The sequence below is a fragment of the Carcharodon carcharias genome, chromosome 20 (assembly GCF_017639515.1).
Source record: "Carcharodon carcharias isolate sCarCar2 chromosome 20, sCarCar2.pri, whole genome shotgun sequence".
NCBI classification, from domain to species: Eukaryota; Metazoa; Chordata; class Chondrichthyes; order Lamniformes; family Lamnidae; genus Carcharodon; species Carcharodon carcharias.
The window spans coordinates 77,608,819-77,632,022 of NC_054486.1; the positions used below are offsets into that span (position 1 = coordinate 77,608,819).

At 42.0% G+C, this 23,204-nt stretch overlaps 1 protein-coding gene across 4 annotated transcripts in view; it reads left to right on the plus strand.

Moving 5' to 3' along the window:
* LOC121292185 (nuclear export mediator factor NEMF-like) overlaps positions 1-23,204 on the plus strand; it is a 103,105-nt gene that overhangs the window by 14,395 nt on the left and 65,506 nt on the right. For all 4 annotated transcript variants that reach the window (XR_005946210.1, XM_041213837.1, XM_041213838.1 and 1 more), the window contains exons 5-8: positions 5,809-5,957; positions 13,619-13,686; positions 22,754-22,843; positions 23,127-23,200. Coding sequence is in view for 3 of the 4 variants with exons in the window: in XM_041213837.1 (XP_041069771.1) it covers positions 5,809-5,957; positions 13,619-13,686; positions 22,754-22,843; positions 23,127-23,200 (381 nt within the window). In the remaining variant the exon portion in view is untranslated. The remainder of the gene's footprint in view (positions 1-5,808; positions 5,958-13,618; positions 13,687-22,753; positions 22,844-23,126; positions 23,201-23,204) is intronic.

Here is a 23,204-nt window from a genome sequence, read left to right on the forward strand (position 1 = left end):
TTTTAGGACAGGGACGAATCTTCTACATTAGACCATGTGTCCATGTTCCAGGAATGGCACGCAGGAGCCTGCAAAGAAGCTCAAGAACATCTTAGTTTCTCAAACAAAGAAGAAGGAATGGGCAGATAAGCCCATCTGAATATTACAACCAGGGGACGTTACTGTTGTTGCCTTTACATGGGGAACCTCTGAATGCACGGTTCAGTGGTCCATACGAGGTAATTACGAGAGATTGTAAAGTAAATTATTTGATTGACACTACAGATTGTAGGAAAAAGAATCAGCTGTGTCATATTAATATGTTAAAACAATACCATCGTAGGGAGGAGGATAAGGAGGAGCAGTTATGTCAGGTAGTAAGCCCAGTGGAGGACGAAAGAAACAGTGAGAATGAGGCGGAAGGGGACTTAGACAGTTCACAAATTGAACCTCCTACTATCCCGTTAGCTCACACTGAAATATTAGGGCAGTTAGACACCATAGTTTAATACTTAAAGGCGGGACAATGAGAAGATCTGGTGAGGTTACTTACAGAATTTAAAGGAAGCTGTAGGGTTAAACCAGAGTATACAGCTTTAGCCATGCATTATGTAGATGTAGGGGAATCTTCTCCTATAAAGCAACATCCTTATAGTTAAGTCCAGAGAAACAAGCTCAAGTGAAAGCAGAAATTCAATATATGTTAGAAAATCACCTTATTGAACCTAGTGAAAGCAGTTGGAGTTCTTCAGTTGTGTTATTACCTAAATCTTATTGGTCAACCAAATTCTGCATAGATTATAGAAAGTTTACCGCAGTAACAAAAACAGTTTTCCACCCAATCCCTCGTTTAGAAGATTGTATTGACAGAGTTGGAAGTGCCACACTCCTTACTAAGATAGATTTATTGAGAGGATACTAGCAAGTACCTTTACCATTGCAAGCGGTATCGGCTTTTGTCACGCTGAATGCCAATGCTGAATAATGCCATTTGGGCTAAAAATTGCTCCAGCCACTTTCCTAAAGGCTAATGAATCAAGTTGTAACTATTGTTCCTAAATGTATGGTTTACTTGGATGATGTATTGATTTCCAGCAACACTTGGAAAGATCATTTAAAACTATTAGAAACTCTATTTAAACAATTACAGTTGGCAGATCTAGTAATAAACGTTGCCAAGAGTTTGCGAAGGCATGAGTATCTTATCAAGGGCATGTCATAGGGCAGGGGCAAGTTTTGGTCGGCAAGCAAAAGTACAGGCTTTAGTGGAACTCCCTGCCCCTAAAACTAAATGGGAAGTCGTGAGATTTTTAGGCATGGTGTGGCTTCTATCGTAAGTTTAACTTGGGGAACACAGTGTTTAGTGAGAGGGAGGAACAGAAAGAAATCAGTATTAGTAGAGAAATGGTGTTGGAGAAATTGATAGGATTGAAGCCTGATAAATCCCCAGGGGCCTGATAATCTACATCCCAGAGTACTTAAGGAAGTGGCCCTAGAAACAGTGGATGCATTCGCGGTCATCTTCCGAGATTCTATAGACTCTGGAACAGTTCCTACAGAATGGAGGGTAGCTAATATAACCCCATTATTTAAAAAGGGAGGTAGAGAGGAAACAGGGAATTATAGACCAGTTGGCCTGACGTCCGTAGTGGGGAAAATTCTAGAGTCCATTATAAAAGATTTAATAGCTGAGCACTTGGAAAACAGTGGCAGAATCAGACAGAGTCAGCATGGATTTACGAAAGGGAAAGTCATGCTTGATAAATCTACTGGAATTTTTCAAGAATGTAACTAGTAGAGTTGATGGGGGGGAGCCAACAGGTGTGGTTTATTTGGACTTTCAGAAGGCTTCCGACAAAGTCCCACATAAGAGACTAGCATGTAAAATTAAAGTGCATGGGATTGGGGGTAGTGTATTGAGATGGATAGAAAACTGGTTGGCAGACAGGAAACAGAGCAAGAATAAACAGGTTTTTTTCCGAATGGCAGGCTGTGACTAGTGGGGTCCCACAGGGATCGGTGCTGGGACCCCAGCTATACACAATATATATTAATGATTTAGATGAGGGAGCTAAATCTAATATCACCAAATTTGTAGATAACACAAAGCTGGGTGGGGAGGGTGAGCTGTGAGGAGGATGCAGAGATGCTTCACTGTGATTTGCTTAAGCTGAGTGAGTGGGCAAATATATGGCAGAAGCAATATAATGTGGATAAATTGAAGTTATCCACTTTGGTAGCAAAAACAGGAAGCCATTCAGATAATAATCTGCCTATAAATTAAGAGAGGGGAACGTGCAACGAGACCTGGGTGTCCTTGTACACCAGTCATTGAAGGTAAGCATGCAGGTGCAGCAAGCGGTAAAGAAGGCAAGTGGTATGTTGGCCTTCATAGGAAGAGGATTCGAGTACAGGAGCAGGGATGTCTTGCTGCAATTACACAGGGCCTTGGTGAGACCACACTTGGAATATTGTGTGCAGTTTTGGTCTCTTTGTCTGAGGAAGGATGTTCTTGCTATAGAGGGAGAGCAGTGAAGGTTTACCAGACTGATTCCTGGGATGGCGGGACTGACATATGAGGAGAGATTGAGTCGGTTAGGATTATATTAGCTGGAGTTCAGAAGAATGAGGGAGATCTCATAGAAACCTATAAAATTCTAACAGGACTAGACAGGATAGATGCAGGAAGGATGTTCCTGATGGTGGGGTAGTCCAGAACCAGGGGTCACAGTCTGAGGATATGGGGTAGACCATTTAGGACTGAGATGAGGAGATATTTCTTGACCCAGAGAGTGGTGAGCCTGTGGAATTCGCTACCACAGAAAGTAGTTGAAGCCAAAACATTGAGTGTTTTCAAGGAGTTAGATATGGCTCTTGGGGCAAAAGGGATCAAAGGATATGGAGAGAAAGAAGGAGCAGGCTATTGAGTTGGATGATCAGTTATGATCATAGTCAGTGGTGGAGCAGGCTCGAAGGGCCGAATGGCCCACTCCTGCTCCTATTTTGTATGTTTCTATGTTTCAGCGCAATAGCTTCTCCACTAATAGATTTATTGCAAATGAAGGCAAAGGTGGTATGGTGAAGAGAGTGCTGGACAGATTTTGAGAAGCTGAAGGCGATCCTAACTAATGAACCGGTGTTAGCCGCCCCTAATTTTGCTAAACCTTTCAAGATGGGGTCAGTCTTATTTCAAGAAAGTGAATCAGCAAAAAAATTGAATCAGCATCAAAAGAGATATTCTACCGTAGAAAAGGAAGCCCGAGGAATGTTCCTGGCTCTTAAACATTTTGAGGTACGTTATCTGTCAAGGCTGCAAACAAACACTAGTATATACTGATACCTTGGCCTTTGTAGAAAATTTAAGACTCAGAATAAAACTGTTCCAGTGGAGCTTGCTAATACAGCCTTATAACTTAAAGATTGTTGATATTGCTGGGAAGGATAATATAATTGCCATTGCATTATCAAGAATGTAATTTTTGTAGAATTATCTGGAAATCGAGAAAAATTGGAGAAAACTGTACAGATTCTGTATAAGTAATGAGTGCATGTTTGGGTTTTATTTTACATATTGCGTATATATTTTCCTGTACACTATGTAATAAAACACATTTGGAAATGACATTTCATTTTTTAAGAATGGAGGCATGTTAGAACCATATCTTCGAGAACTATGTTTTCTTTTAAAATTTGGAAGGACATTGCATTATTTGGACACTTAGGAACTGACTTGGATTTTTTTTTAAAAAGGCCTCAAGTTCACCTTGGAATGTGGGCAAGCATGCCTTTTCTAAGGAATCACATGACCAACATGGCAGTTGTGGAGGAGAGTTGTTTGTTTATTTGAACTGCAATCACTTGAATTGATGGAAAAAAAACTTTTTAAGGCAAAGCCTTGGTGATTTACTGGACATCACCTGATGGAGGAGCTTTATGTTTTAAACTTGTTTTGAACTCAGTTGAGAATGAAATGAGAAGGGGAAAAGCTGCCCAACTCGCGCTCTCCTTGCCCTGCAAACACAGTGTGGTTATCAGTATCCAGCTAGGAATCCTCATCTCAGGAACTTGTCTGTATATGGAAATGTGAGAGGCTGAGATGAGAAGGCTCTATTTTCCCTCCATGCTGAAGCTCCGTCGGTGAGAACCTCTGGACGTCTACTGGGACTAGCAACTCATCCTTGCATGAGGGAGCATGACCATGTCAAAACCCTGCGAACTTTATCCTATTTATAAATTTTTTTCTTCAACTGCTCATCCGCGCAGAGACCCTATTTGTTTGCCCTGTGTATATGCACGTGTGTGCTAGGGAATTTTAAAAGGGATAGGTAATTACATTTCCAAATTACAAATTATGTGTTAACTGGTTCATGCAACTTGTTTTAAAAGAAAGTTTTGTTTTATAATAAATCAATCATTCTGAGTTTATTGAAAGAAACCTGGTAAAGTCTCTCTCTCTCTTTCTGGGTCTAACAGTAGCAAAGGTAAATAATTGTCCATTTTGGTGAGTGAATTAAACATTTATAATAATGGTACGACCTGTGGAGTTAGATAAACTGTGCCCTCCTCCCATCCTGGTCATAACAAAAGTTCAACAAGAAAACAAGTCACTGCCGGATCTTGTAATGGGTAATGAACAGATAGAAGATATAAGAGTGGGAGAGCATCTTAGCAGTAGTGATCACAACATTGTAAGGTTCAAGATTAGAATTCAGAGTAATTCAACATCAAAATTTGCAGAGGATACCTAGCTGGGGATATAGCTAGCACAGGAATAATTGCAACACAATATGAGAAGACAATAGAAAACATGCAGACAGGACAGTTAAGTGGGAAATGAACTTAAACATGGATACATGTCAGGTTATGTACTTTGGAATGAAGAACAGCAACATCAACCACAACTTAGAATATTAAAAACCTGAATGGGATAGAGAAGCATAGTGACCTAGGGGTAGAAGTTAAAGCATTAAAAGCAGCATCACACGCAAACAAAGCAATTAAAAATAATACCAAAGCACTGGAATTTATTTCTAAGGACAAGAATTCAAAAGTAATGAGGGTATGATAAACTTGTACAGGACTTTGCAAATTATTCCAAATGCAGTATGACACAATTTTGGTCTCCATACTATTATAAAGGATAGAGAAGTACTGGAGACACTGGGACAAAATTACAAGGATGGTCCCAGAACAGATTATAAGGAACAATTGATCTGGTTGGGGCTTTTTTTCTTTTGAAAGGAGACTTGGAGAAAACTTGGTAGAGGTATTTAAAATTATAGGTTGGACAGGGTAGATGTGGACGGAATGTTTCTACTTGTGGGAGGATCCAAAATTAGTGGCCATAAATACAAAATTATTCCTATTAAACCCAATAGACAAATGAGAAATGTATTTACCATGCGAGTGGTTAGAATGTGGAGCACTGTTAGAGCGGTTGAGGCAAATAGCATAGCTGCAGTTAAAAGGTAATCGGCTGAGTGCGTGAGAGAAAGAGAATAGAGTGACATGGAAAAGGCTGAGATGAGATAGATAGCATGGAAAAACTTGTGTGGCCTATCAAACTAGTCGGTCTGAATGGCCTGTTTTTGTGCTGTTCATTCTACGTAATTCTGCTCCTTTACCACTTACAATTGACCTCAGAGTGCTTAATGCTGACTGGTACAAAGAATGTAGAAGTTTTATGTTCTTCATTTGTGATAATTATTAAAACTAAGCTATCAAATTCAAATATTGTACACGTACTTTATTATTTTCAAGATATTTGAATCTACCTGCAATTATTAGTTTCCAATATTCTATCTTAATATTTCCTACCTGTGTTTGCAGGGTAACATAATTCTCACTGACCACGAATACATAATTCTAAATCTCCTGCGTTTCCGCACTGACGAAGTAGAAGATGTGAGATTTGCTGTTCGTGAGCGATATCCAATTGATAATGCTAAAGGTCCAGAGCCTCCACTGTCTTTAGAGAGGTACTGTCATCATGTGCATTATTCAAAACTAATGAAATCTGAAAAATATTTGACGTTGCCTTTAACTTTGTTTAACATATTTCTGGTGGATGAAGTGTTACACTGCCTCGTGAATAAAACTTTTAAACTAACTTGATTTTGTTGTAAGGCTAGATTTTAAAATGTGAAAGTGTCTACACTCAGTTGGGCGATGTTATGGAAGTGGAAGTAGGCAGTCTTAGTGATTGCGATAGAGCATATATGTGTTTGGAAGTTCATCTCAATCAGAACACCAAGGACCAGGAACAGGCAAGTTTTAAGAAGTCTTAAAAGAAGGAGAGGGGTAGAAAGGAGTAAATTAGTGTCTGTCTAAATTTTAAAGGGCCCAAAGTTTAGGAGACTAGGTCTCCAACATTGAAACACTTTTTCTCCCATTCATGTGTTGATTTAAAGTTGGAAATACTTGGGTTTGTCCAGACTGCAATCTGTAAATGAGCCACTATTTGTCCCTTCCTCTGTAATCTTCTCTATCCCTAAAACCTCCTAAGATCTGTGTTGCTTCAATTCTGGCTTCTTACACATCTCCGATTTTCCTTGTTCTACCAGTGGTGATTGTGCTTTCAGCTGCCTGGGTTCTAAGCTCCAAAATTTCTTTCATAGACCTCAACTTCTCCCTACCCCTCTCCTCCTCTTAAGACACTCCTTAAAACATGCCTGTTCCTGGTCCTTGGTGTTCTGATTGACCCTTGAGATGAGCTTCCAAACACAAAGGCACTCCATCACTAAGACTGCCTACTGCCCACCTTCATAGCATCGCCCAACTCTTACTTTGCCTCGATCACCTGCTTTTGAAACCCTTGCACTACTTCTGGACTGACTATTCCAATGCTCTGCTGGCCAATCTTCCACCTTCCATAAACTTCTGCTCATACAAAACTTTGCTATCCGTGTTGTAGGTATCACCAAGTCCTGTTCACTTATCAACCCTATGCTTGAAGACCTACATTGGTTCCTGATCCAGCAACGCCTCAGCTTTAAAATTTTCACCCTTCTTTTCAAATCATCCAGTGCCTTGCCCCTTTTTTTTCCCGCTTTAATAGGCTTGTTCAATGTAAGGACTGCAAAGTTGCTGTATGTGGCCTCGGAGCCAGTTTTCAAAATTCAGGTCAAACAGGTGAGTTTCAATGGAAGACTCTACATGGAGCTGCTTCTCCAATCACAGGCTATTTTTCCCCTGCATTGCGAGCCTATCAGTGGTAACTAAGGGAGAGAAACAATCTATGATTGGAGGAGCAGCGAACACTGGTGCTGGTGACTGCTGAGGGCTGTCGGACTGAGAGAAGCAAAGCTATGCCAAGCGGTGGCAGGGCTGGATGCTGGGAAGCTAAGCAGCGGCGGGGCTGGAGTCTGGGGAAACGATGGTGCCGTGGTGAGTATGCGGGAGTGAGAGAGTGCGTGTGTCTATGTGTAGGAATGAGGGAGTAGTAGCGAGAGTGTTTGTGTGTGTGTGTGTGTGTGTGTGTGTGGTTTTGGGGGGGGGGGGGGGGGGGGGGGGGGGGGGGGCGGGAGGGGGCGTGGCCGCGAGTATGTGTGTGGGGCGCTGCAGGTGCGTGCCTGTGGTTGGGGGGGTGTGGTGCGGCGAGAGTGTGTGCAGGGAGTGCATGCGAGGGTGGTGCGGGAGAGAGTGCGTGGGGACACGAGAGAGTGTGTACATATGGAGGGGGCCGCGAGAGACTGCATGTGGGGGACATGAGAGACTGAGTATCTGTGAGTGTGTGGGATTTGGGGAGGTGAGTCTGCCAAGTGCCCAGTTTCAGGTTTCTTACTCTCACCATCACACACCAACACATACACACGCACCCACTCACAGTGGGTGAGGTTGAGTGAATGAGCATGCGGAGACTGGGAGTGAGCCGGAACACACACACTCTGATTTTCTCTCACTCTGGTCGTTTTCATTAATTACTCTCTTTTTAACAACATTTTATTGCTATGACATTGCTATATTTTTGCTCAGCAATTGTTTCCTTCCTTAAAACCTCAATTTTTTTTTGAAATTCAGTTTATTTTTGTGCCAAATCTTATCATTTGGCCCCTTGAGTGAGAAAAATATGCAAAAATGCCCCCACCCGCCAAGCAAAAAGGTTGGACAAGCCTGCTCTATAATTTCTTCCATTCCTACAAGCCTTTGAGATCTGTGTTCCTCCTACTCTGACATCTTGCCCATCCCTGATTTTAATTGATCCACAATTGACAGCTGTGCTTTTAACTGCTTTGGCCCTAAGTTTTGGAATTCTGTCCCTAGGGCTCCCAGCCTCTGCACCACTCTCTCATCATTTAAGGTGCTTCTATCTCTTTGTCAAAGCTTTCGGTCATCTCTCTTGATATCGTCTTCTGTGCTCAGTATCGCATTTTGATTCATCGTACTCTAATGAAGTGCTGTGGGATGTTTTGCTAAGTTAAAAATGCCATATAAATGCAAGTTGTTTTATCTTGAAATTGTATACCCAGATGAAAAGCTTTTTTTTTGCTGTCTTTGTTTCAGAAACTATTTTAATGAATATGCCTAAAGTAACATTTATGGGGCAACGAAGAGCAATATATTAATGCATCACACTGGAGCTTTGTGCCAGCAATTTCAGAAAACTGACCTGTTGACTTCTAGCCATTTCGTGTCAGAAAGATATAGAGCAGAATGAAGAAAATTTTCAAATCAGGCCCAGAACAGGCATAAAGTTGATGCACTCGTAGCATCTGACCTAGGCCACAGATGGAAAGCTTGCACTATTTTAAGTTTGAAGCCCATTTTTAAATAATCCTGTGATTTTTTACTTTGCTAGATTACCACCCAGGTGGGGAAGGCAAAAACTTATCCAATATGTTTATTCAAAGTCTGATGTACTGTTTGTATTGATTTTAAACTTCACCCACTTTTATTGAGAATAATTTCACTAACATCTTTTCAAGCCAATTCTTAATATTTGTTTCATTAGTTTGAAATTGTTATAGACTTGATGGTAGATGATATCACTGCAGGAGTGAGTCTTTTTTTGGTTCAGTTTAAAATATTGAGGGGTGTTGTGGAGTATCTAAAAAAAACAGTCAACTGTAGGTAGATTCAGCAGTAGTTCTTTATTTCCCTCCTGGTGTTTGACAAGCTGTTTACTAAAACCCGCTTTCACAGCCATATCTCCTTTCTCAGTGACTGTCTCCATCTCTGATTTACCCCACGTGGATTTCAACTGAAATTCCACCCCTCATGTTTCGAACCCACCCAGGATTACAGGTATCTCCGGGACATAAAACGTTTCTCGGACTGCTGTTCCCGTCACATTCTGAAATCCACACTCAGTGCCATGCGCCGCCATATGAACACACTCGACCTCTCCCTCCAGCAGCACCGCCGTACCCTTTTTCAAAGCTGCGCGTGCCCCCAGTTTCATTTTATCCTTCTGCTCATCCGACGCCTCAACAAGAAACTTTTTCTCTTTCTCTCAAGTGCGAAGGAACGCAAGCTCCAACAACTCATCGACACCAACACCCATCTAGGACCCTCCACCCCTGCCTGTCCCTCCGTCCCCACCCTTTCTTCCAATCCCAACCCCAGCCGTGTATTCACTATACCCCCTGACCTTCCCCTCTCCGATGCTGAACGTTCAATGCTCAGCAAAGGACTTAGTTTCATACCCTTATGCCCTCACCTCAATGAATTTTGGGCTCGGCACGATGCTGAACTCTTCTTCCGCCGTCTTCGTCTCCGGGCTCACTTCTTTGGGCAGGAGTCCTCTCCCAGTTCAACGGATCCTTTTACCCACCTCCAATATTCTCCCTCCACTTGGACCCCTCCCTCTGGATTCTTACCTTCTCTTGATCTTTTCATTGAGAACTGTCGGCGCGACATTAGTCGTCTCAATTTCTCTGCTCCTCTCACCCATTCTAACCTGTCTCTCTCTGAACTTACTGCACTCCATTCTCTCAGATCCAACCCTGACATTGTCATCAAACCCGCTGACAAGGGTGGTGCTGTTGTTGTCTGGCACACTGACCTCTACCTCGCGGAGGCTGAGCGTCAACTCGCAGACACTTCCTCCTACCTCGCCCTGGACCATGACCCCACCACTGAACATCAAGCCATTGTTTCCAGGACTGTCACTGACCTCATCTCCTCTGGGGATCTCCCTCCCACAGCTTCCAACCTGATAGTCGCCCAACCTCGGACGTACCGCTTCTATCTCCTACCCAAAATCCACAAACAGAACTGCCCCGGTAGACCGATTGTCTCAGCTTGCTCCTGCCCCACAGAACTCATTTCTCATTATCTTGACTCCATTCTCTCTCCCCTTGTCCAGTCCCTTCCCACCTACATCCGTGATTCCTCTGACACCTTATGTCACATCAACAATTTCCAGTTCCCTGGCCCCAGCCGCTTCCTCTTCACCATGGACGTCCAATCCCTCTACACCTCCATCCCCCACCAGGATGGTCTGAGGGCCCTTAGCTTCTTCCTCGAACAGAGGCCCAAACAATCCCCATCCACCACTACTCTCCTCCGTCTGGCTGAACTTGTTCTCACGCTGAACAATTTCTCCTTCAACTCCTCTCACTTCCTCCAAATAAAAGGTGTGGCTATGGGTACCCGCATGGGCCCCAGCTATGCCTGTCTCTTTATGGGGTATGTGGAACATTCCTTGTTGCAGTCCTACTCCGGCCCCCTTCCACAACTCTTTCTCCGGTACACCAATGATTACTTCGGTGCCGCTTCATGCTCTCGTCGGGACTTGGAAAAATTTATTAATTTTGCTTCCAATCTCCACCCCTCCATCATTTTCACGTGGTCCATCTCTGACACTTCCCTTCCCTTCCTTGACCTCTCGGTCTCAATCTCTGGTGATAGACTGTCCACCAATATCCATTACAAACCCACCGACTCCCACAGCTATCTTGACTACAGCTCCTCACACCCCGCTTCCTGTAAGGACTCCATCCCATTCTCTCAGTTCCTTCGCCTCCGTCGCATCTGTTCCGATGATGCTACCTTCAAAAACAGTTCCTCTGACATGTCCTCCTTCTTCCTTAACCGAGGTTTTCCACCCACGGTCGTTGACAGGGCCCTCAACCGTGTCCGGCCCATCTCCCGCGCATCCGCCCTCACGCCTTCTCCTCCCTCCCAGAAACATGATAGGGTCCCCCTTGTCCTCACTTATCACCCCACCAGCCTCCGCATTCAAAGGATCATCCTCCGCCATTTCTGCCAACTCCAGCATGATGCCACCACCAAACACATCTTCCCTTCACCCACCCTATTGGCATTCCGTAGGGATCGTTCCCTCCGGGACACCCTGGTCCACTCCTCCATCAGCCCCTACTCCTCAACCCCCTCCTATGGCACCACCCCATGCCCACGCAAAAGATGCAACACCTGCCCCTTCACTTCCTCTCTCCTCACCGTCCAAGGACCCAAACACTCCTTTCAAGTGAAGCAGCATTTCACTTGCATTTCCCCCAACTTAGTCTACTGCATTCGTTGCTCCCAATGTGGTCTCCTCTACATTGGAGAGACCAAACGTAAACTGGGCGACCGCTTTGCAGAACACCTGCGGTCTGTCCGCAAGAATGACCCAAACCTCCCTTTCGCTTGCCATTTTAACACTCCACCCTGCTCTCTTGCCCACATGTCTGTCCTTGGCTTGCTGCATTGTTCCAGTGAAGCCCAACGCAAACTGGAGGAACAGCACCTCATCTTCCGACTAGGCACTTTACAGCCTTCCGGACTGAATATTGAATTCAACAACTTTAGGTCGTGAGCTCCCTCCCCCATCCCCACCCCCTTTCTGTTTCCCCCTTCCTTTTTTTTTCCAATAAATTATAAAGATTTTCCTTTTCCCACCTATTTCCATTATTTTTTAAAAAAAACACCCCCACTAGAGCTATACCTTGAGTGCCCTACCATCCATTCTTAATTAGCACATTCGTTTAGATAATATCACCAACTTTAACTTTAACACCTATGTGTTCTTTTGTACTATTGTTGTTGACATCTTTTGATGATCTGCTTCTATCACTGCTTGTTTGTCCCTACAACCACACCCCCCCTCCACCTCTCTCTCTCTCTCTCTGCCCCCCACACACACACCTTAAACCAGTTTATATTTCAACTCTTTCTTGGACTCGAACTCAAGTTCTGTCGAAGGGTCATGAGGACTCGAAACGTCAACTCTTTTCTTCTCCGCCGATGTTGCCAGACCTGCTGAGTTTTTCCAGGTAATTCTGTTTTTGTTTTTGTTTTGGATTTCCAGCATCCGCAGTTTTTTTGTTTTTATGTTCTTTATTTAGTACAAGTGTGGACACATGCTCTAAAAGACATTTTGAAGTTGCACAGTTTCTGTTGGTTATATATTGGTTATATATCTTTTGGGGTAACTCACCATTAACTCAATGTTCTTGTTTGTCTAATTGTTACATCCTTAATTACAAATGAATTTACAACATAAACACAGAATAATCTGTTCACCACATCCGCAGTTCCGGAGGAATTTGTAAAACAATCATGGAATGACCTTACCTTTAGCACAAACAATGTTCACAGTTCATTCTGAAACATAAACTTTGCTTATCTATCCTGATATTTTGCTCCTGTGTCTAGTCATCTGCATATCTCGACCCTGAGGTCAAGCTGTCAGTTTATTAACTCACAGACCATTCATCAACTTATTTTATCCTGACCCAAAGGTCACATTCCTTAGCTTATCATAGACTGGCCCATAGGCTAGTCATCAGCTTTGGGTCCTAGCCAAAAGGCCATATGCATTCTAGATTATTTTTCCTACTGCAAACATTTAAAACCTGTAACTGCAACAAGGCCAAGTCTGGGTAATCTCATGATGCATCCTGATATGCCTCTTCAGGGGGCCCTTAGTCCAGGTGCATTTCAGTTTGTCATTTGCTAAAAGGCATTGGATTGATTTTCCTCCCTCATCTTCAAACAGATATCCAGGTGGACGAAGCACACCTTGAATAGAACTTAAACCACTTATATTTCAGTGTTCTGTTCATTATTGAAGCCCAAAATACTGCTGACCTTTGGAATAGGAATTCATTCAGAATTGGAAGAAAGTATTTCGATACTGCAGACCTGTAGGAGTAGTGATGGCCAACAGCCTTGTACCCCTTTGGTTGCTATCCAAAAATAGCCAAAAGGCTTCTAGCCTCAGCGATCCTGTTTGCTGGCGCTGAAAAGAAAGCATTTACTTGTCTAGAAGTGTGAAAACATTGCTGGCAGCTGCTGCTCTAGATACTTTAATCTAAGAGGTCTTGGGGCAACCTCAAGATGCATTTCATGGGGGGGCACATCAGCATTTAGGGCTGCAGCAGGCAGAGCCCCCAGAAAATTACAAGCGAGGCTTTCTACAGTCTTGCCATTTACATTTTATTTCAATAAGACCACCACTTTGAGGCAGTACTACTCTTCCCGTGCTTTGGACATACTTCCCAGAAGTGCACACAAAATGGTAAACAAGTGACCTTTGCTTTGATCCCAGGAAATAAGTTAACTGGGTTCAATGCAGTAGAAAATTGCCCAAAACATCATTTTAACTCTGATGCAACTATATGCTGTAGTAATGAATTGAAAGATATGCTGTTGCCATTCTTGGTAACTACTGAAATTTCTAATTGTCCTTCAGGCTGACAGAAGTTTTGGCTAATACACCAAAAGGAGAACAAATAAAGAAAATGCTCAACCCCCATCTTCGTGAGTAATATTTTTGATTGTAAGTACAGTATTGTAAGAACAGTAGGTAAACTATCAGATAACTTCTGTGAGGTATCAATGCTAGTTGTATTATAACATGCTTAATGGCGGTAATTTGGTGAAACCACCATGGAATAAAATTAAGAAAAGTAAGTACTCAAGTGTTACTAATGCAGATACTGTAGATGCTGGACACCTGGAATAAAGACAGAAAATGCTGGAAGTACTAAGGTCAGGTAACATTTGTGGAGAGAGAAACAGAGTTAAAGTTTTAGGTCGATGACGTCTCATCAGAACTGGATAAAGTTCTATTTGTAACAAGTTTTAAGTAAGTTGATTCAGGGAAAGGGGAATGAGGATAAAAAATAAAAGGAAGAATGTAAAAGAGACAAACGGAAATTCTGTTGGAGAGAAGAGCAGAACTTCTTTAAGATGAGCATTACTGGAAGAGAAATGGCTGTGAATTAAACATTAACATAAAAGCCTCTGTACTTGCTTAAAAGGCATGATTGTAGATAAGTAATGGCAAGCGTTTAAAGAAATATTTCATAATTCACAAAAATATACATTCCAGTGGGAAATAAAACATCCACAGGGAAGTGATTCATCTGTGGCTAACTAAAGAGATTAAGGATATTATTAGATTAAAAGAAGACATTTATAATATTGCCAAGAAGAGTGGTAAGCTTTAGAATTTAGAGATATTTAGAAGCCAGCAAAAGATGACAAATTAAGAGTGAGAAAATACAATGAGAATAAACCGGCAAGAAATATAAAAACAGATTGTAAGAGCTTTTTCAAGTATGTGAAAAGGAAGACCATAGCAGAGCAAATGTGGATCCCTTAGAGGCTGAGACAGGAGAGATTGAATGGGGAACAAGAAATTGCAGAGATGTTAAACAAATATTCTGTGTCTGCCTTCACTGCAGGAGACTCAAACATTCTGGAAATAGTCAGAAACCTAAGATTTAATAAGAGTGTGGAACATAAAGTAATTAATATTAATAAAGAGAAAGTATTTAAGAAATTAATGGAACTAAAAGCGGACAAATCCTCTGGACTTGATGACTTGCATCTGAGGGTTTGAAAAAAAAATGAAGGCCACAGAGCTAGTGGTTGTAATCTTCCAAAGTTCCTTCAATTCTAGAATGGTCCCAGTGGATTTGAAGGTAGCCAATGTTACACGGCTGTTCAAAAAAGGAGGGCAAGAGGAAATAGGGACACAGCAGATCAGTTAGCCTGACATCAATCATTAGGAACATGCTGGAATCCATTATTAAGGATGTGGTAACAGGGCACTTAGGTAATTATAATATTAGGCAGAGTCAACATGACTTTATGAAAGGGAAATTGTGTTTGACAAATCTATTTTCTTTAATGGTGTAACTAGCATTGCAAATAAAAGGGAGCCCGAGAATGTATTTTATTTAGATTTTCAAAGGGCATTCAATATGGTGTCACATGGAAGACTAATATATTAGCACAGATAGAGGGTTGGTTAAAAGAAAGAAAACAAAGGGTCGGAATAGAAGGGTCATTTTCAGGTTGGCAAGCTGTAACTAGTGGCATGCTGCAAGGATCAGTGCTGGGGTCTCAACTATTTACAATCTATTTATGGACAGATGGGTGTAATGTATTCATGTTTCCTGATGATGGAAAGCTAGGTGGGAAAGTAAACTGTGAACAATGTTTCCATAAGACATAGGAGCAGAAGTAGGCCAACTAGCCCGTCGAGTCTGCTCCAGCATTCAGTGAGGCTATGGTTGATCTGATAATCCTCAACTCCACTTTCCTGCCTTTTCCTCATAATCTTTGATTCCCTTACAGATTAAAAATCTTTCTATCTCAACCTTGAATATACTTAACGACGTAGCCTCTGCAACCCTCTGTGGTAAAGAATTTCACAGGAAAGTGATTCACCTATGGCTAACTAAAGAGATTAAGGGTACTATTAGATTAAAAGAAGACATTTATAATATTGCCAAGAAGAGTAGTAAGCTTTAGAATTTGGAGAGATTTAGAAGCCGACAAAAGATGACAAATTAAGAGTGAGAAAATACAATGAGAATAAACCGGCAAGAAATATAAAAACAGGTGGTAAGAGCTTTTTCAAGTATGTGAAAAGGAAGACTGTAGCAAAGCAAATGTGGATCCCTTAGAGGCTGAGACGGGAGAGATTGAATGGGGAACAAGAAATTGCAGAGATGTTAAACAAATTAACTACCCTCTGAGAGAAGAAATTCTTCCTCATCTCTGTCTTGAATGGGTGACCCCTTACTCTAAGATTATGCCCTCTGGTCCTAGACTCCTTATGCCCTCTGGTCCTAGACTCTCCCACAAGGGAAAACAACCTCTCAGCATCTACCCTGTCAAACACCCTAAGAAACTTATTTGTTTCAAAAAGGTCACCTCTCATTCTTCTAAACTCTAATGAGTACAGGCCCTACCTACTCAACCTCTCCTTATCATAAGAAAATCCCTCCCATACTTGGGATCAACCTAGTGAACCTTCTCTAGATTGCCTCCAATGCCAGTACACCTTTCCTTCGATAAGGGGACCAAAACTGTTCACAGTTTTCTAGGTGTGGTCTAACTAGTGCCTTGTATAGTTTTAGCAAGACTTCCCCATTTAAGATTAAGTTGTTGAGTGTGACCCATTTTCTTCAGTGTACGGTTCCTTTAAATTTTTTTGCACCACTGTGTGCATGTTATTTATCACAGAACAAGGCCTGTTTGTAACTTGCAGGTTGCTGCGCATCTGTCTATGAAGAGGATGCAAAAGGACCTGATTTTAATTCTGTGTACGTGACTGGGTTTTGAGTGAGTTAAAATCTCATTAATTGGGTGTGCAAAGGGATATAGCTAGGTTATGTGAATGGGCAAGATCATGGCATCAGGAGCATAGTGTAGGGAAATGTGAGCTTATTCACCTCGGTAAGAAAAATTAAAAAGCAGAATACATTTTAAAAAGCGAAAAGGTAGTAATTGCTTGTGTTCAAAGGGGTTTGGATGCTTAAAACACAAAGTTAACATGCAGATACAACAAGCAATTAGGAGGCCAAATGGTATGTTGACTTTTATTGCAAGGGGGCTGAAATACAAGAGTTGGGAAGTCTTGCTGCAATTGTACAGGGCCTTGGTGAAACCACATCTGGAGTACTGTGCACAGTAGAATCACAGAATCTCACAGTGCAGAAGAGGCCCTTCAGCCCATCGAGTCTGCACCGACACATGAGAAACACCTGACCTACCTACCTAATCCCATTTACCAGCACTCGGCTCATAGCCTTGAATGTTATGACGTGCCAAGTGCTCGTCCAGGTACTTTTTAAAAGATGTGAGGCAACCCGCCTCCACCACCCTCCCAGGCAGCGCATTCCAGACCGTCACCACCCTCTGGGTAAAAAAGTTTTTCTTCATATCGCCCTTAAACCTCCTGCTCTTCACCTTAAACTTGTGTCCCCTCGTGACTGACCCTTCAACTAAGGGGAACAGCTGCTCTCTATCCACCCTGTCCATGCCCCTCATAATCTTGTACACCTTGATCAGGTTGCCCCTCAGTTTTCTCTGCTCCAACGAAAACAACCCAAGTCTATCCAACCTCTCTTCATAACTTAAATGTTTCATCCCAGGCAACTTCCTGGTGAATCTCCCCAGCATCCCCCTCCAGTGCAATCACAGCCTTCCTATAATGTGGCGACCAGAACTGAACACAGTACTCCAGCTGGGGCCTCACCAAGGTTCTATACAACTCCAACATGACCTCCCTATTTTTGTGATTTATGCCTCGATTGATAAAGGCAAGTGTCCCATATGCCTTTTTCACCACCCCACTAACATGCCCCTCCGCCTTCAGATATCAATGGACACACACGCCAAGGCCCCTTTGTTCCTCAGAACTTCCTAGTGTCATGCCATTCATTGAATACTTCCCTTGTCAAATGACTCCTTCCAAAGGTATCACCTCACACTTTTCAGGGTTAAATTCCATCTGCCACTTATCTGCCCATTTGACAATCCCATCTATATCTTCCTGTAGCCCAAGACATTCAACCCCACTGTTAACCACCCGGCCAATCTTTGTGTCATCCGCAAACTTACTAATCCTACCCCCCACATTGTCATTTATGTCAAACAAAAACAAAAATAGCTGGAAAAACTCAGCAGGTCTGACAGCATCTGCAGAGAGGAATACAGTTAATGTTTCAAATCTGTATGACTCTTCATTAGAACTAAAGAAATGTAGAAATGAGGTGAAATATAAGCTGGTTGAGGGGGGTGGGACAGGTAGAGCTGGCTAGAGGGCCGGTGATAGGTGGAGGCAAAGCAGAGATTGTCATAGACAAAAGGACAAAGGGGTGTAGACAGTGGTGATATTAGCTATGGAGTGTGCTAATGGTGACATTAAGGGTAGAAAGCAGGACGAGCAAATGACAGATAGCCCTAGTGGGGGGTCGGGAGGAGGGAAGGGCTCGAAATAGGCTAAAAGGTGAAGATAAAACAATGGATGGAAATACATTTAAAAATAATGGAAATAGGTGGGAAAAGAAAAATATATTTAAAATATTATAAATTATTGGAAAAAGGGGTTCGGAAAGGGGACGGAGATGGAGGAGAGAGTTCATGATCTGAAGTTGTTGAACTCAATGTTAAGTCCGGAAATTTGCGTTGAGCTTCACTGGAACATTGCAGCAGGCCAAGGACGGACATGTGGGCATGAGAGCAGGGTGGCATGTTGAAATGGCAAGTGACAGGGAGGTCTGGGTCATGCTTGCGGGCAGACCGAAGGTGTTCCGCAAAGCGGTCACCCAGTCTGCATTTGGTCTCTCCAAAGTAGAGGAAACCGTATTGGGAGCAGCGAATGCAGTGGACTAAATTGAGGAAAGTGCAAGTGAAGTGCTGCTTCACTTGAAAGGAGTGTTTGGGCCCTTGGACGGTGAGGAGAGAGGAAGTAAAGGGGCAGTCGTAGCACCTTCTGCGTTTTCATGGGAAGGTGCCGTTGTGGGGGGGGCCTGAGGTGTAGGGGGTGCTGGAGGAGTGGACCAGGGTGTCCCAGAGGGAACGACCCCTGCAGAATGCTGCCAGGGGGAGTGAAGGGAAGATGTATTTGGTGGTGGCATCATGCTGAGTCATCTATGCCGTTTATATAAATGACGAATAATGGGGGACCCAGCACAGATCCTGTGGTACGCCACTGGACACTGGCTTTCAGTCACTAAAGCAGCCTTCTGTCATCACTCTCTGTCTCCTACAACTAAACCAATTTTGAATCCACCTTATCAAATTACCCTGTATCCCATGTGCATTTGCTTTCTTTATAAGTCTCCCATGTGGGACCTTGTCAAAGGCTTTGCTGAAATCCATATAACTACATCAATTGCACTACCCTCATCTACACACCTGGTCACCTCCTCTTAAAATTTAATCAAATTTGTTAGGCATGATCTCCCTCTGACAAAGCCATGCTGACTATCCCTGATCAAACTTTGCCTCCCCAAGTGGAGATAGATTCTCTCCTTCAGAGTTTTCTACCTAAGGATATACTTGCCGTAGAGGGGGTGCAACAGAGGTTCCATAGACTGATTTATGGGATGAGAAGAGAGATTGAGTAAACTGGGCCTGTACTCTCTGGAGTTTAGAAGAATGAGGGGCTGGTCTCATTGAACCTCAGGATTCTGAGAGGCTATTTCCACTGGCTAGAGAGTGTGGAACTAGGGGGTCACAGTCCCAGAATAAGGGGTTTGACCAATTAGGACTGAGATGAGGAGAAATTTCTTCATTCAGAGGGTACGAATCTTTGGTATTCTCTACCCCTGAGGGTTGTGAATGCTCAGTCGTTGAGTATAGTCAAGGCTGAGATCGGTAGAATTTTGGTCTCTAGAGAAGTCAGTGGATATGGAGAGCTGGTGGGGAAATGTAGTTGAGGTTGAAGATCAGTTATGATCTTAATGAACGATGGAGCAGGCTTTAGTGGCCGCAAGGCCTCCTCCTGCTCCTTTTTCTTATGTTCATATGACTCCCCCAGCTATTGTGTCTACACTTCCTCCCGTCCCACTTCCTATAAGGACTCTTATCCATACTTCCAGTTTCTTTTTCTGCACCGCTTTTGGCCTGATAGTGCTACCTTCCATAGAACTGCTTTCAATATGTCTCCTTTTTCCTCCACCTTGGTTGACAGGAGCCTCAACCCTGCCCATTCCATTTCCCATTTCCTACCCCTTAGCTTCCCTCTCAGAGCCGTTTTAGGGGTTTCCTTGTCCTCATCTTCCATCCATCAGCCTCCACATAAAACGGGTCATCATACAGCGTTTCTGCTACCTCCAGGCAACACTTGCCTTTTTACCTCCTCTCTTCCTACTGTCTAAGGCTCCAAAACCTCCTTCCATGTGAAACAATTTTCTTGTACTTCTGCAATTTGATATACTCTACCCCCTGTGGTCTCCTCTACATTGGGTAGACCAAATGCAGGTTAGGTGATCTCTTTGTGGAAGACCTCCATTTAGTTCACAAGTGTGACCTGAGCTTCCGGTCACCAGTCATTTTAATTCTCTGCCCCACTTCTGACCTCTCTATTCTTGGCTTCCAACACTATTTCAAAGTAGCTCAATATGATTTTGAGGAACAGCACCTCATCTTTCAATTACAAAAGCAAAATACTGCAGGTGCTGGAAACCCAAAATAAAAACAGAAAATGCTGCAAATACTCAGCAGGATAGGCAGCGTTCTGTGGAGAGAGAAACAGAATTAGCATTCAGGTCTGTGACTTTTCATCAGAACATCAAATTGATGAAAGATCACAGGCGTAAAACATTAACTCTATTTCTCTGTCTACCGATGCTGCCAGACCTGCTGAGTATTTTCAACATTTTAGGTTTTTATTTCATTTTTCAATTAGGAACTTTATGGTCTTTTGGACTCGACATTGAGTGCAACTGTTTCAGATCAAAGCCTTGCTGCTGTTGATGATAATTCTGCTATCCCCATTTACACATCTTCTCAACCCAACTTTTATTTCCTTCCTTGTCCCATTACAATCTCATTTTGCACTGCATGGTCATCCCTTTTGTCATTTAATCTCTCCAGCCTTCCACCATTATGACACACATTCCATTTTTGCTTATTCCTCCCCTCCCCTTTTCCTTCCTCTGTACATGCTTATAACCTGTTACATCTGTACCTTTTTCCAGTTTTGACATAAGATCATTAACCCTGTTCCCGTCTCCACAGATGCTGCCCGACCTGCTGAGTTTTTCCAGTATTTTCTGGTTTTATTTCAGATTTCCCTTGGAACTTTTTGCTTTTGTTTATTTAAACCAAGATGGGTCTTTTAGAACGTAATTAATAGTGAATTACAGATTTGTAGACCTAACGGTGAATAACAAGCAGGGTTAATGATAAATAATGGCAATGAGGAGCAGGTTCATTGCTGAATATTGGGGATAAGAGCAAGGTTAATGGTGAATAATAGAGAAGAGGACCAGGGTCAACAGTAAATAATGGAGATGATGAGCAGGGTTAATGGTGAATAATGGAGATGAGGAGCGGGGTTAGTGGTGAATGATGGCAATGTTGAGCATGGTTACAACAAGAAAAGCACAGTAAGCAGTTGAGCTTTAAAAATCTTAGCAACTAATTTAGGTGCTCCTTTTTTATTTTCTCTGACACGGTTGGTATCATGTCTGACTAGAGGCCAATAATCTGTAAGTGGAGCTACATAGAATACACAGCACAAAAACTGGCCAATCAGCCCAACTTGTCTCTGCTGGTGTTTATATGTCAGACAAGTCTCCTCCCATTTCATCCATCTCATCTAAGTACATACCTATCAGTTCCATTCTATCATCAGAAAAAGTAGCTTCTGTGTTATGAGAACTTCTTCATAAGGAAGAATAATGCTTTCTTATGTCAGAAGTTCAGAGCAGTTGATTTGTTTCTCATGTTTTTCCAGTAACATTGCTCTTGTGATTATATTGGTTGCATGTTTTTGCTTTACAGTTTATTCTGACACTTTTTTAAGGCTATACCTAGGTATTTCTCTCATGTTAGTTACTAAGGACCACTCCTGTATTCGGGTTTTCACTCCTGGAGTGATTTTTATCTGCACAACACCTGATTAGATAGTATTGTGTACGTGTCAAACAGAAACTCTTTTTACTGTATTTAACTCTAAATATAACATGAACCTTGTTGTGTTCTTATAGACTAGGAAAGTGGAAGAATACTCCCTGTCAGATCATGATGTGGGCTATAAACTATGAAGTAAATTTATTAGAAGTATTTGATAAGAAGTAGGAACGGACAATACAGTGGCTGGTGCTATTTAACAGAACTTTTAGCTCAATTTTCCTTCTGTGATGCAATAATAACAAGATTTGCAACACTTCACTGCTTCTAACAACACTGAACATATATTAGTATTTGTAACTCTTGTAATGGCCCACAGATCTCAAGAGCACCTCCAATGAGTTATGCTATAACATACTGATGCAAGGTAGAACTGGCACATTGAGAGAAAAATGACATCACATATATTTCTGCTTGGCTACCATCCCCACCTGCCTGCTTCTCTTAGAGACCCTCAGTAAGACCTTCCCTCACAGGTTTAACTGATTTACTTCAGTAAATCAAAATTGTTTAGTTGCAAGACAAAGGGAATCAAAATGGCGTCTCCACAAGCAAATACAACTGTCACTCTTATCAGTGCTTAAAAGCATAATGCTAGCTTTCCAGACACATCTAAACAAAGTAACAAACTATTAGCCTTCCAGAGTTAAAGTGGACTGATAAGGAGGTGCTTCTAATTAGATCAGTTTTAATGGATTTTTAACTTAAGAAGTTTTAATATAGCAGAATCTTTGCATCCACCTGTGTGTGTTAACTGTAGAATGCCATTTTCAAGCACATGCAGGATGCTGATCATACCCAATTCAGCACTGACCCTGTAATAAAATATATTTAGGATGCCCAGCCATCTTCAAGATTAGATGTTGAAAAATATTTTTATTTTCTTATGATTTGAAAAATGATGAAATTTCCTATCCATCAAAACATTTCTTTCATTTTAAAGCTTGTGGAGCAACATTGATTGAACATTGCCTGATGAAGATTGGGTTATCTGGTAATGCAAAAGTAGGCCAAGATTTTGATTTGTCTAAAGGTAAGTTTACAGGAGTAAAGTTTACAGGAGTTGTGAAGTTTCTCCATCGCAGTCTGAATTCTGATTTTAATTTCAATGCTTTTTAAAATAATTAATTTTATGAAAATAGTTTAAAGTTTAAATTAATGACTGTTATTGTAAAAGTAATTGTAATCTTTGGTACGAATAATGAAAGAATAATTTGAATTTGAAAATTGGGTTTATTTTTACTATTTTTCTGCTTTAATTTTCAGAATTTTAAATACTGCCATTGGTCATATTAATTTTAAGTTTTAATTTTTAGATGGAGAAAAGCTTTTGGCTGCAATACAGAAGACTGAGGAATTTATGGAGATGACAAATAACTTTAAGGGACAGGTAG